Source organism: Dipodomys spectabilis, unplaced genomic scaffold (genome assembly GCF_019054845.1).
Source record: "Dipodomys spectabilis isolate Male_0828 unplaced genomic scaffold, ASM1905484v1 ptg000210l, whole genome shotgun sequence".
Lineage (NCBI taxonomy): Eukaryota > Metazoa > Chordata > Mammalia > Rodentia > Heteromyidae > Dipodomys > Dipodomys spectabilis.
In genome coordinates, this window is record NW_024870887.1 from 2543863 (window position 1) to 2558070 (window position 14208).

A 14208-nucleotide genomic window follows, 5' to 3' on the forward strand; every position below is an offset into this window, starting at 1 on the left:
GGTGCCAGTCCTGGGGCTTGAACTCAGGGCCTGGGCACTGTCTCTGAGCTTCTTTTACTCAAGGCTAGTACTCTACTTGAGTCACCACTCCACTTCTGACTTTTTTGTGGTACTTAATTGGAGATAAGAGTCTCACAGACTTTCCTGTTTGGGCTGGCTCTGAACCGTGATCCTTAGGTCTCAGCCTCTGAGTAGCTAGGATTACACCAATGCTCGGCTTTCTCTTTCTTTTTACCTGGTGACAGAACTTCACTACAGCCTTGAGCATGCTAGGCAAACACTCCACCACGTTAGCTATGCCCCTAACCCCTATATACTTTTCTTGGCTTGATACTTTTGGCAAAAAGGCATAAACTCTAAGGTGTTACTAGATTGCCTTTTTCTTTCATTGCTTTTACTTCTATCTTTTAGGCCTATATAGCTCTTCATTTAATTCTTTAAAAAAATTTTAATGTTGATTGATGCTTATGTCACATTCCAGTGAAACCTACCTTTCTCTCTTTCTTTCTTTCCTTCCTTCTTTCCTTCCTTTCTTCCTTTTTGTTTTTTGGTTGTGGGGCTTGAACCCTGGTTTGGGTGTTGTCCCTGAGCTCTTCAGCTGAAGGCAAGCACTCTACCACTTGAGCCACAGCACCACTTCCGGTTTTTTGAGTGGTTTATTGGAGATAAGAGTCTCATAGCTTTTCCTGCCGGGGCTGGCTTTGAACCTCTATCCTCAGATCTCAGCCTCCAAAGTAGCTAGGATTGCAGGTGTGAGCCACTGGCACCCAGCCCAATGAAACTTTTCATTGAGTAAATACTAAATACAAAATATTAAGTACTTCTGGCTGAGGCTCCAGTTCTTACAGTCTTCATGAATTGAGTTTAGTGTTTGTGCCATGTAGTCCTGGTACTGCCACTAATAGTGTGATCTCTTGCAAATGTCTGACTTAGCCTCAGACTCATCTGTCAATTCCATGAAGGGGTTGAATTATGATTTCAAAGATTAGATAGCTCTAAATTTCCATTCATAGCTCCTACTGTTTCTCAAATTTGTGTGATGGTATTACTCTCCAAATTAAGCTTTCTGCATTAAAAAAAAAATCATAGCTGGTCCATTGCTGTAATCTCATATTGAAAGAGGCAGAAGCAGGAGAATCACAAATTACAGGCCAGCCTGGGCTATATAGTCAGAACTTATGGGGGGAAAAAAGCAAAACAAAACAAAAACAATATCCTAACCCTTTAAAATGCTTTACAGCATTGGGGCTCACGTGAAGCAAATTTATTTGGAAAAGAATAATCAAGCTTGGGCCTGGGAAGGTGGCTCAGTGGTAGAATGCTTCCCTCGCATGCATAAGTACCTGGGTTTGATTCCTCACACCACATAAACAGAAAAAGCTGGAAGTGGCTCTGTGGCTTACGTGGTAGAGCGCTAGCCTTTAGCTGAAGAGCTGAGGGACAGTGCCCTGGTTCAGAGTTCAAGCCCCAGGACCAAAAATAACAATAATGATAATGATAATAATAATAATAAGCTAACTCTAAGATTTTCCCAAGGGTCTCAAAGTTATGACTGAATTATGACAAACTTGAGAAGTCTTGACAATAGTCTTCTTGTGATTTGCATAGCTAGTCTATTTTAGAATTGTTGCTCACTCTCTCTCTCTCACCTCCCCTCTCTGTCCTTTCTGGTGCTTGAACTTGGTTCCTGGGTGTTGTTCCTGAGCTTTTTTTTTTTTTTTTTGGGGGGGGGGGTGCTCCAGGCTAGCACTCTACCACTTGAGCCACAGTTCTACTCCTCACTTTTTGGTGTTTAATTGGAGATGAGCATCTCACAGTCTTTCCTGCTTGGGCTAGCTTTGAACGCAGATCCTCAGATCTCAGCCTCGTAGGTAGCCAGAATCATAAGAATGAGCCACTAGCAACAGGCTAGAATTGTTGCTTTTTAGGAGGGCATTCACAACTGGAGGAAAAAATGATTCAGAGGAGAAAAGGCTTAACTGTTAAGACTAAGAGGCACAATCAGAGAACCAACTGAACATAGAGATGAATTAGCCAACACAAACATCTTCAGTAATTGAAGCTTCAGGAGTGCTTGGTAAAGGAACACAGTGTAAGACAAGTCTTTAGAGAACTTGAAACTGAAACCTGATAACCAGAACTGCCTCAAAGACTCATTTTAATTACATATCAAATACGCAAACATTGTGACAATGCTGAGATGGTGTGCATGGAAAATGTAGCATTTACTTCTTTGTCAATCTCTTTCTGTCCAGATGTCTCAAGGTTTTCTACTCTGTCTGAGCAACTCATCAGGTCCAACCACTTGGCAACACATTCTACATGTTCTGGAGCGATGGAGCATTTTGAGCGATGGAATATTTTGAGAATGCTAGGTCAGAAGCACGTACTTCAACCGAAGAAGAGAAAAGGGTTGTAAACGAGGCTGATAGTGTAGGAGAAAGGAAAAGTGGGTAAGGTGAATGAAAAGAGAACCTAAGAGCTTGGAATACTGACACATGTCACAGGGGAGATTGAGGCAAGGCAAGACGGTCGTGGGTTGGAAGTCAGCTTGAGTTAGGCAATACCCTGTTGATTTGAAATAAGTGTATGTATGTGTGTGTGTGTGTGTGTGTGTGTGTGTGTGTGTGTGTGTGTGTATAAAGAAGCTGGCTGGATTGCAGCAGCTTTTGGCCCTTTCGATTTCTCGACCTGGTATATGACTTTGTCTCCAGGGAGGAAAGCCGGCCCCTCCACGTAGATCTCAGAGCATTCGAGGACCGCCAAGGCCTGGAGGGGGTTCGCCGCGCCGCGCCGCGCCGCGCCCGGCAGCAGAGATGACCCCTGCGCTCAGGAATTCCTGAGCCCTCCTTTTCCTCACCGCCGGGAAGGCTGATTACATCATGGCAATCCGAGCAGCGAGGCCAGTTTTTCCATTTCGAACTTCTGATCCCTCAAACGCCATCTATTGCCCACGAAGGAGCCGGGGATGGAGTGCCGCGGTTTCCCCGGTCACGGCGCGCCCACTCTTAGAAAGGGCCCTCCATCCCGGAGGCTTCTGATATGTTAGCAAAGAGGCTATTTATTAAATGGCTCTGGGTGCTACTTTTCCTCGCGTCTACGAGCTGCACCTACTCAGGAACACATGATCACCCACGCCAGTGGCTGCGCCAAGATCCCACACTCCACACCCTTGACAAAGACGGTGCGGGGATCCCGGCGCAACCCGCAGGGCCACTGCCGCCGGGAGCGCACTGGAGACCCCAGTCTACTCCTTCGTGCTGCGCCTGCGCAGTCCCTGAGGCAGCGCCTCCCGCGGGTGAACTCTATCGCCGCGCACCCTATCAGGCTGTCGCGGGGAGCGCGCCCGCGGCCTCGCCCTCCCTAGCTCCGCCCCTCGGCCCTTGGGTCGAGCTTCAGACTGAGGCTGAGCTCTATAGTCCCCGCCCCCGCGCGCTCCCACTCCCTCCCGCGCGCGTGCGCAGAGGCGGGCCGCAGGGCGAGGGCGCGAGGGAAGGGCGGGCGTACGTCCTTGCGTGCGTCTCAGGCAGCGCGCACGCCGGCGTGAGAGGGCACGGGGAAAAGGTGGCTCTGGCCGGGGCGGCTCGGCTTCCTGGGGCTATGTAGCTAGGCTCGCCGGCTCGTGGTCCTTGTTGGTTGCCCTCACCGCGTCCTAGCGCTGAGTTTCTGTTGGGAAGAGGCTGTCCTCACGCCCGCCGCGCTCCCTCGACGGCAGAGCTCGCTCGCTTGCCCGTGGGAGCGTCCCGGCCGAGCTGCTCTGAAGGGGGAGGGGAGGCCATTTTGTCCCGACCGACTCCCCGGAACCGGGCGGAGCGGCGAGGAGAGGCTGCGGAGCCTCGGTCGGAGCCGCCCTCGGAAGCACGGACGCCGCCACGGTCGGGGCTTCCTCGACGAGGCCGTTCGCAGGTCTCCCGCTCCCTCTCGAGCCTGCCTTCTCCCCACGCCTCCCCAGTCCTCCGGCCCCAGAACGCCCGGGTGAGGAGTTGGCTGTAGTGAGAGGGACCGATCCCTTGGGGCCGCCGGCGGCGAGAGCCCGAGCCGCTCCTCCCAATGGCGAAGAAGACGTACGACCTGCTTTTCAAGCTGCTCCTGATCGGGGACTCGGGAGTGGGCAAGACCTGCGTCCTTTTTCGTTTTTCGGATGATGCCTTCAATACCACCTTTATTTCCACCATAGGTAAGACTTTGTGGGAGGAGGGTGGTACGGACGGGCTCCGCAGCTGCAAGCCGTTTGCTTGTATTCCAGACATCTTGCTTCCCGTAATATACGCCTTTGTTCCAGGGATTCCGATTCCAGACGACAGACCTAAGTTACTGTTGGAATCAGCCTCGAGCTTACTGGGGCGGGGTCTTCCCATGCTTTCCATCCGGTCTTTTTTGCTTTCAAGTATCCCACTCAGCCTCAGTGCTTGCTGCTGGTACAAAAGATGCAGCATTTAACAACGTTCTAGAACCCTGTTTCTTTAAGCGACTTGTTATTTTTTTATGTGTGTAGAGTTACTAGACGTAAGATATTTGTAAGGGTCATGTTTTAATGGTTGGGATTGGAGCAGTACTGGTTGGGTTTAAAGGCCTGATTTATGCTGGGGGCGGGGGGGGGGGGTAGGAGACGATTCCATACGGTCCTGACTTAGAGTAAACTTGAGAGTTTGTGTGTGAAGGGTAATTAAAGCAGATTAGAGGGGAGACGTGAGTTGGCAGCATTGATGTGTCAGACAATCGGAGGCTCTTCGTGCTGGGGTGGCAATCTATGGCACAGGTTTCAAAAGGCTTCAGAGCTTTTGAAGACATTTAGCAGAAGCAGTAATCTGAGGAAGATGATCAGTTTCTGCCTAATACGTGTCGGAATGAAGTCAAGTTCCCTTCTGTCTTGACTGGAATTTACAGGAAAGTGTTTTGCTAGTCATATCCATAAGGACTTCTTTCTAATTGACTTTCACCACATGTTTTAGAATTACTTCGTGTGGAAGACCTAGTGATTGACCTTTTCATTTGGTTTCCCGTTTCACAAAAGAAAAGGGAAGATTCTAAGAAAGTCCCCTTTGATTCTGGCACAAACATCAATTTTGCTAAAGTAATTGTAGGTGAAACCCACAGCCCCTCCCCCAACACAGTTTCCTTAAAGGACACCTGCTTGTTATTTGAAGCCAAGTTCTAGCATTGGACAGTGTAATAAAACCTGTTTAATTGTAACCAGTTTTATCATGAGAATATTTAAAGAAACAAATGTAGTGTTCTTTGAATCTTGGAAATAGCCAAGCCGATTTCAACCAATTTATAACATTACTGAAACGGTTTGGATTTCTTTCTTCTTTTTCAAGACAGGATCTCACTATGTATCTGAGACTGTTTGGAACTAGCTTTGTAGCCCAGCTCTTCCGTCTTTCTGCCTCAGCCTCCTCAATGCTGGGATTGATTACAGAGGTGCACCAGCACACCTGCATTGGTTTGGATTTCTTATGACACTATCAGCAATCTAACTCATTCTCGTAATTCAAGTCATATTGAAATTATATTGGACAAGTGATTATTTAGGTTTTTATTTTACTGTTCGAGTAAGAAAAGTATGAGTATTCTCTGGGACAGTACTATATTTCATGAAACTTAGAACTTGTTCTCTGCCTTGTGGTTAGCACTTCCTAGCACTGTTTGCTTTTATTTCATTTTCTGCTTTAGCTGGGTGGGTCAGGTCATTAGATGGCAAATATTTATTGAGCACCTAATGCTAGGCACTGGGGATAAGTGGTGGACACAATAGACCCCTTGAACATTCTATTGAAGACAATCACAATATTGTGCAAAGTGTTAACAATAGTAAGCATAGGGAGGAGGGGACTAGCCTAAATTGTAGGGGTCTAAGTAGCCTTGCTTGGCCATGATAATTTTTTTTTTTTGGTCAGTCATGGGGTCCTGAACTTTGGGCCTGGGTGCTGACCCTCAACTCTTCTGCTCAAGGCTAGTGCTCTACCACTTGAGCCGTGGCACAACTTCCGGCTTTTTCTGTTTATGTGGTGCTGAAGAATCCAGCCCAGGGCTTCATGCATGCAAGGCAAGCACTCTACCGCTGAGCCACCTTCCCAGGCCCTTGGCTGTGATAATTTAATGTAAAGTCTAAAGGACAAGTAGGAATTGGGCCAGAAGGCTGGAATGGATATACAGCTTTTCTGAAAGAGAAAAGATCTAATTCATTGTGGTTAGTTTTAATCTGCCATTGAGAAAGGTGGGGTGCAATAGAGTTAAAAGCAAAGCTTGAACTCTGTTTGCCAGACTGTGTGTGTGTTGTGTGTGTTTGTGTGTGTGTGTGTGTGAGTGTGAGAAGAGGGGAGGGGGTGTGGAGCCATGGGATCCATGGTTCCACAGGCTTTGTGACAGGGGCAAGTTACTTTACCTCTGGTTGCTTCAGTTTCTTTTAAAAATAGTATTGTATCTACCACATAGGGTAATTGGTGAGATTTTATGGGTCAGTGAGATTAAAGCACTTCGCATGGTGCTAGGCACTTGGTAGGAGCATAGTTCATGCCAGCTGTAAATGGAATACAGATCTTACATTTCTGAAATGTAGCATGTTGCTTTATAGATTGAATGCCTGCACACAGTGGTCACCCAAGTATTTAATGGTGCTCCATTGAACAACTTCACTTCAGTCTCTGACATTTACATATTTTGATTGAAGATTTTGAGTGCAGATTAAGAAAATGAATATAATTCCAAGTGCAACTTAAACACAGTTATGTATTAGCTTGATTTAGAAGTTTTCTGTGGTCTTAAACCAGTGTTTAAGTCTGAAAGATGAGCTGCAAACATAATCTAACTTTGATATTCATGTACAAAAAGGATTTAAGGTGCATCTTTTTTGCGCTTGTTCTAAGGCTTGAACTGAGGGCCTGACCCTATATTTGAGCTTTTGTACTCAAAGCACTTGAGCCACAGCTCCATTTCCGGTTTTTTGGATGGCTAATTGGAGTTGAGTCTCAATGTACTTTTCCTGCCCAGGAGGGGATTCTAGCCACTATCTTTAGAGCTCAGCCTCCTGAGTAACTAGGATTACAGGAATGAGCCCCCAGTGCCAGGCCAAAAAGAATTAGTTATATATTTTATCTTATATCTTAGATGTTACAGTGTAGTCAATTTTAAGCAGTTGAGATATTAATAATTTACCTCTAGTCTGTGAGTATGTGAGTCATACCAGTCAGTTTGTATTAGGCATGTGGCTAGTGGCTACCATATTGAATGTTCATGTCTAAACAATCTAGACTGTTGATATGCAGGTAACTAGAAATACTTTGTATATTTAAAATATTATCAGTTGACTAGAGAGTTTTTCCTCTTTTTTTTGGTGCTGGGGTTTGAACCTAGGGTCTTGTACATGCTAGGTAGGTGCTTTTTTTTTTCTCTCAAATATAGAGCCTTCTCTGATGATATATAATAGAGAAATTTGTGAGTTGTCATTTAGTTCTTATAGCTTATTTTTTAGGTGCGGAGGATTGGACTCAGAATCTCGTACATGCTAAACGTGTACTGTACCACTGAGCCCTAACATCTTAAGTTTGTCTAGAAGTTATTAAAGAAGTGGTGAAGAGTGAGACCCAAAGTAAGTCAGGCCCTCATTATTTTGGGCTTAATCCCAGTCCTTTCCCTCCTCCTCCCCTTAATGGGGATTGAACTCAGGGCTTCCTGTTTAGAAGGCAGAATCTTCAGTGCTTGAGCCACACCTTCAGCCCTTGTTTTTGTCTTTTTTTTTTTTTGGTGCTCATCCTGGGGCTTGAACTCAGGGTCTGGGCACTGTCCTTGAGCTGTTTGCTCAAGCCTAGCGCTCTACCACTTGAGCCACATCTCCCCTTCAGGCCTTTTGGTAGTTAATTGGAGATAGAGTCTCATGGACTTTCCTGCCTGGGCTGGCTTTGAACCATGATCCTCAGATAATGCCTTCTGGGTAGCTAGGATTACAAACCCAAGCCGCTGACATCTGGTGGCTTTTGAGTTTTTGAAGAAATATATGTACATATATATGTATATATATATTTTTTTGTCATTCGTGGGGCTTGAACTCTGTGCCTGGGTGATGATCCTCAGCTCTTCAGTTCAAGGCAAGTGCTCCTGAGCCACAGCACCACTTCCGGTTTTCTGGTGGTTTATTGGAGATAAGAGTCTCACATGCTGGCTTTGTACAATGATCCTCAGATCTCAGCCTCGTGAGTAGCTAGGATTATAGGCGGGAGCCACCAATGCCTGGCTGAAGAAATAATTTTTACGCATTTATTGTGCTTGTACCACTCACCAAGATTACTGTATTGAAAATTTTATATGTATTTTTCAATTCTCACACATTCTTACTAGAAATTATGTAAGATATTTATGATCAGATTTATCATATTTGATTTGAGTTGCAAAAATAAATTACTAATCCTAAGATAGTAGAATATAGTAAGTAGTATAAGTGTAGAGATCATCACCTGATGTAAGGTTCTCCCTGGACCCCTGTAAGACTGCACCTAAAAGAATTCCTGCATTTAATGGGTGCATGTTTCATAAGGAAGGATAGAGGGAGGGAAGGAAGGAAAAAGAGAAGAGAGGGAAGAAGGGTAGGTAGTACAGGAAGGAAGGACGGAAGGAAGGAAAGAGCAATTAGGATCCACTTATTATAGGACTGGGCCTAGTTTATTTTAATATTTCCTCTTTTTACCTATTTTCTGAGTAATATATGAAGTGAACATTAGCTGTTTGACAATCTGAGTAATTTTAGGGTAAAATTGGTCTTAGAAATTCAAAGATTGAACCGTGTGCTGGTGGCTTATGCCTGTAGTCCTAGAAACCTAGATACTCAGGAGACTGAGATCTGAGGATCATGGTTTGAAGCCAGCATAGGCAGGAAAATGTGTGAGACTCTTATCTCCAGTTAACTACCAGAAAACCAGAAGTGCTGCTGTGGTTCAAAGTGATAGAGTGCTAGCCTTGAGCAGAAAAAACTCAGGGACAGTGTCCAGGCCCTGAGTTCAGTTGAAGTCCATTGGTTGGGGGGGAGGGGAATTCAAAGATTATTTGAAAAGTAATTATTTAAGAAAGCTTCTGGTTTTGGATGTGCTTCAGTAGTTGATTTGATCCTACCTCGATTGGCAGTGCAAACTCAGAAAAGCTTATCTATCCATGTTATCAGAGCTTTTCCCCAATGCATTACTTTTTTTTTAGCAGTCTGCTTCTCCAAGATATTCTATGCTGTGATGGTGTTAATTCTACCTCCTAGATTATTACTTTTTCCATAGGAGATATCTTTCATTGGGAAATAGAGTCTTTGGGATCCATATAAGGTCTCTTGTCCCTAGGAGTGTAATACATTTTTTTTCTAATTTTGGAAGAGTAGGTTGGTTCCACTAATCTACATTTAAGAACCAGGTGAATGGGGCTGGGAATGTGGCTTAGTGGTAGAGTGCTTGCCTTGCATTCATGAAGCCCTGGGTTGATCCCTCAATACCACATAAACAGAAAAAGCTGGAAGTGAAGCTGTGGCTCAAGTAGTAGAGTGCTAGCCTTGAACAAAAGAAAGAAGTTCAGTGCCCAGACCCTGAGTTCAAGCCCCAGGACTGGCAAAAACAAAAACAAACAGGTGATTTAGTTGAATTGAGTAGAGTGGCTATGTTTTAGGAGAAATGAGCCAAACTTTTGTCATTAAATATGTCTGAGCTATGCTGTGATTCTAGCAGCATCTCATGCTTCAGGAATGCCAGAGTGCCTAAGGAATTTTTCTCCTTGGAACATTTACTTGTAGAGTCAAATAAAACTATACTTTCTCTAAAAACATGTGCAAATGGCCAGTAAGTATGTGAAAATTGATAACAATAATTAGGAAAATGCAAATCAAAACGAAAATGACCTGTTAGGTTGTACTCATTAGAATGACTGTTATCAAAGAAGCATTAGTAAGAATGGAGAAATTGGTAGGGATGTGAAATAGTACTACACTGTGAAAAGCAGTTTTTCTAGAATTATGAATTTGATCCAGTAATTGTTGGCATTTTACCCAAGAGAATTTTGTTTAATTGATTAATGTATTGTGATGTTGGGGGTCGGGGGAGGCGGTTCAAAGCTAAGGCCTTTGGTGCAATGTACAAGTGCTTTGCTGCTAAGCTACATCCCTAGCTCAACTTCAAAAGAATTTGAAAGCCGGGCACTGGTGGCTCATGCTTGTAATTCTAGTCACTCAGGAGGCTGAGATCTGAGGATCACAGTTCAAAGCCAGCCCGGGCAGGAAAATCCCTGAGACTCTTGTCTCCAATAAACCACCAGAAAACCGGAAGTGGTGGTAAGAGTGCTAGCTTTGAGCTGAAGAGCTGAGGGACAGCACCCACGCCGAGTTCAAGCCCCACGACAGACAACAACAACAACAAAAAAGAAATTTGAAGAGGGACTTGAACAGATGTTTGTATACCAGTGTTCACAGGAGTACTAGTCACAATAGCCAAATGTGGAAATAACCCAAGAGTCCATCCATGGATGTGCCAGGTGTTCTGACTCATGCCTATAATCTTAGCTACTCAAGAGACTGAGATCTGAGGATCATAATTTGAAACCAGCCTGGACAGGAGTCTATGAGATTTTTTTTTTTTGGGTTGATCATGGGGCCTGAACTCTGGGCCTGGGAACTGTCCCTCAGCTCTTCAGCTTAAGGCTAGTGTTCTACCACTTGAGCCACAGGGCTACTTCTGGCTTTTTCTGCTTATGTGGTGCTGAGGAGTTGAATCTAGGGCCTTATACATGCAAGGCAAGCACTCTACCTTTTTTTTTTATTTTTATTTTTATTTTTTGTCGGTCGTGGGGCTTGAACTCTGGGCCTGGGCGCTATCCCTCAGCTCTTCAGCTCAAGGCGAGCGCTCTACCACTTGAGCTACAGCGCCACTTCCGGTTTTCTGGTGGTTTATTGGAGATAGGAGTCTCACGGTCTTTCCTGCCCGGGCTGGCTTTGAACCGAGATCCTCAGATCTCAGCCTCCTGAGTAGCTAGGATTACAGGCGTGAGCCACCAGCGCCCGGCTTTATTTTTTATTTTATTAATTAAGGGCAAGGAAACATGCAGCAGCTCATACAATTTTAAACTAATGATAAGGTGAATTGTGTAATGCACTCATGAGAATTTTTTTTTTTAGTTTTTAAGATTTTATTATTTTTGACCATGCTTGGTTAAAACTAATAAATTCTACCATATATATAACTACCGTATATATAAAAAGAATGAAATTCTGGCTAGTGATACAGCACAAATCACCTTGAAAACATAAAGTGAAATAAGAACAGATGCTCCATGAAATACTAGAATAGAAAAATTAATAGAGAATGTAGACTAGTGATTACTGGAGTGTAGATGACAGGGATGTGGGAAGGTATTGTTCAGTGGGCACAGGATTTTAGTTTGGGAGAATGAAAGAGTTACAGAAATAAGTAGTGGTGTATATTGTATAACAATGTGAAGATACTTCAGGTCATTGAATTGTACTTAAAGGGTTCTTGAAATGGTTAAAATGCACAAAAAAGAGAAACACTGGATGATTCTACTTAATAAGTCATCTAAAGTTGTTACATTCATGGGAACAAAAGTGGTAAATAAGTTGTTTAATAGAAATAAAACTCATTTCAGTTTGGCAAGTTCTGGAGCGCTATTGTACAACTGGATTGGTTCTAGGATTTCACCCTTTCAGCACACAAAAATCTATGGAACAAGTCCCTTACATAAATGTCATACTATTTGCATGTAACTGACTCTACTCCCATATATCTAGGATGTCCCAGTCTGTGTCCCCCCCATCTCTGAGTCTCCACCCATCAATTACATTCCAGTCCTTAGATTACCTTTTTTTTTTTTTTTTTCCGATCGTGGGGCCTGAACTCTGGGCCTGGGTGCTGTCCCTCAGCTCTTCAGCTCATGGCTAGAGCTCTACCACTTGAGCCACAGCGCCACTTCCGGCTTCTTCTGCTTATGTGGTGCTGAGGAATTGGACCCAGGGCCTTATGCATGCAAGGCAAGCATCTCCACTGAGCTACCTTCCCAGCCCCCTTAGATTACTTTTAATGCCTAGTACTTTGTAAATTGTTGTAAATTGCTTTGTAAATAGTTGTTACACTGTATTGTTTCTGGAGTAATAACAAGAAAAAAGTCAGTATATATTACTGAAGCTTTGTGGTTTGTGTTTAGGGTCAGTACCAGGCTTGAACTAAAAGGGCCTCATGCTCTCACTAATAAGCTTTTCTTGCTGGCAATCTTAACACTTGAACCACATTTCTAGCCCAGCATTTTGCTGAATAGTTGGAGATGGAATCTCAACACATTGATCCACTAGGACATTTCTCTTAACACATTGAACCTGCAGAGTAATTAGAATCACAAGTGTGAGCAACAGCACCCAGCTAAAGGGACATCCTTTTGCCTTTGCCTTAGGGGTAAGAAGTATGCACTTCCACAACTGGCTGTAATTTTTTTTTGGGGGGGGGCTTGAACTCTTGGCTTGGGCACTGTCCCTTAGCTCTTCAGCTCAAGGCTAGTGCTCTACCACTTGATCCACAGTGCCACTTCTGGTTTTCTGGTGGTTTATTGGAGATAAAGAATCTCATGGACTTTCCTGCGTGGGCTGGTGCGATCCTCAGATCTCAGCCTCCTTAGTAGCTAGGATTGCAGGCATGAGCCACTGGTGCCCAGCTCTGGCTGCAATTTTTTTTTCTTCTTTTTGCAATACTAAGGGTTGAATCCTCAGCTTTATGTAAGCTAAGCAAGCACTCTATTACTGAATTATACCACCAGCTCCATCTCACATATTTTCAATTTATGCTAGTTGAACTCACTGATGGGAATCAACACATTATTGATTGAGGATATTGAAGCTGGACTATACTTAACTGAACTGTACACTTAAAAATGACTAACCCTAGCCCAGCGCCGGTGGCTCACGCCTGTAATCCTAGCTACTCAGGAGGCTGAGATCTGAGGATCACAGTTCAAAGCCAGTCCGGGCAGGAAAGTCCGTGAAACTTTTATCTCCAATAAACCACTCAAAAACTGGAAGTGGTGCTGTAGCTCAAGCGATAGAGAGCTCGCCTTGAGCTGACGAGTGCAGGGACAGAGCCCAGGCCCAGAGTTCAAGCCCCGCGATGGACCCTCCCCCCAAAAAAAATCCCTAACCCTAGGCACACCTGTAATTTCAGCATTCTGGAAGCTGAGGCAGGAAGAAAAATCTTTTTTTTTTTTTAATATTTTTTTAATTTTTTTTTTTTTTTTTTGGGTCCAGTCGTGGGCCTGAACTCTGGGCCTGGGCGCTGTCCCTCAGCTCTTCAGCTCAAGGCTAGTGCTCTACCACTTGAGCCACAGCGCCACTTCCGGCTTTTTTTTCTTTTTGCTTATGTGGTGCTGAGGAATCGAACCCAGGGCCTCAAGCATGCAAGGCAAGCCTCTACCACTGAGCCACCTTCCCAGCCCAGGAAGAAAAATCTTGAGTTGGAGGCCAGCCCCTTCTCAAAAGAGAGGAGGAGAGAGGGAGAGAAAGAGGGAAAGAGGGAGAAAAAGATGGATGGGAGGGTGAAGCTCAGGGATGGTGCACTTGTTTAGCATGTAGGAGGCTGTTTAATCCCATAAATCTATTCCCTCTCCCCCAGATAGTTAAGATGATAAACATGTGTGTGTGTGTGTGTGTGTGTGTGTGTGTGTGTGTGTAAACCACAGTTTTAAAAGGTAGTTGAAGTGGTAAATTTCCACTAAAGTAAAACCACAAAACTAGTTAACATTGGACCCTACTCTCTAAAAGATCATTTGATCATGGTTAGATTTTTTTTCTCCCCGATAATAGCTACTATTAACCAGTGGCTACTGAATTAAGAAGATCCTTCAAAGCTGGATGCAAGTGGCTCATGCCTGTAATCCTAGCTAGTTAGGAGGCTGGGATCTGACGCCAACTGTTTAAACCCAGCCCTGGCTGGAAAGTCTGTGAGACTCTTATCTCCAATAAACCACCAGAAAACCAGAAGTGGTGCTGTGGCTCAAGTGGTAGAGTGCTTGCCTTGAGCTCAAGAGCTTGAGGGACAGCGTTCTTCCGGCCCAGAGTTCAAGCCCCATGACCGACCCCACCTCCAAAAAAAAAAAAAAAGATCCTTCAGAGTATTTTCCTTTGCTTTAGGACCACTGGTCTGTACTTTTTGTGTGTGCATTTTTATTTGTATCCATGCCAGTATTGAG

At 44.4% G+C, this 14208-nt stretch overlaps 1 protein-coding gene across 1 annotated transcript in view; it reads left to right on the top strand.

Moving 5' to 3' along the window:
* The first annotated feature begins 3519 nt into the window (after nt 1-3519).
* Rab10 (RAB10, member RAS oncogene family) overlaps nt 3520-14208 on the top strand; it is a 76763-nt gene continuing 66074 nt past the window's right edge. The window contains exon 1 of the mRNA XM_042696625.1: nt 3520-4177. Coding sequence (XP_042552559.1) covers nt 4051-4177 — 127 coding nt within the window. The 5' untranslated portion in view covers nt 3520-4050. The remainder of the gene's footprint in view (nt 4178-14208) is intronic.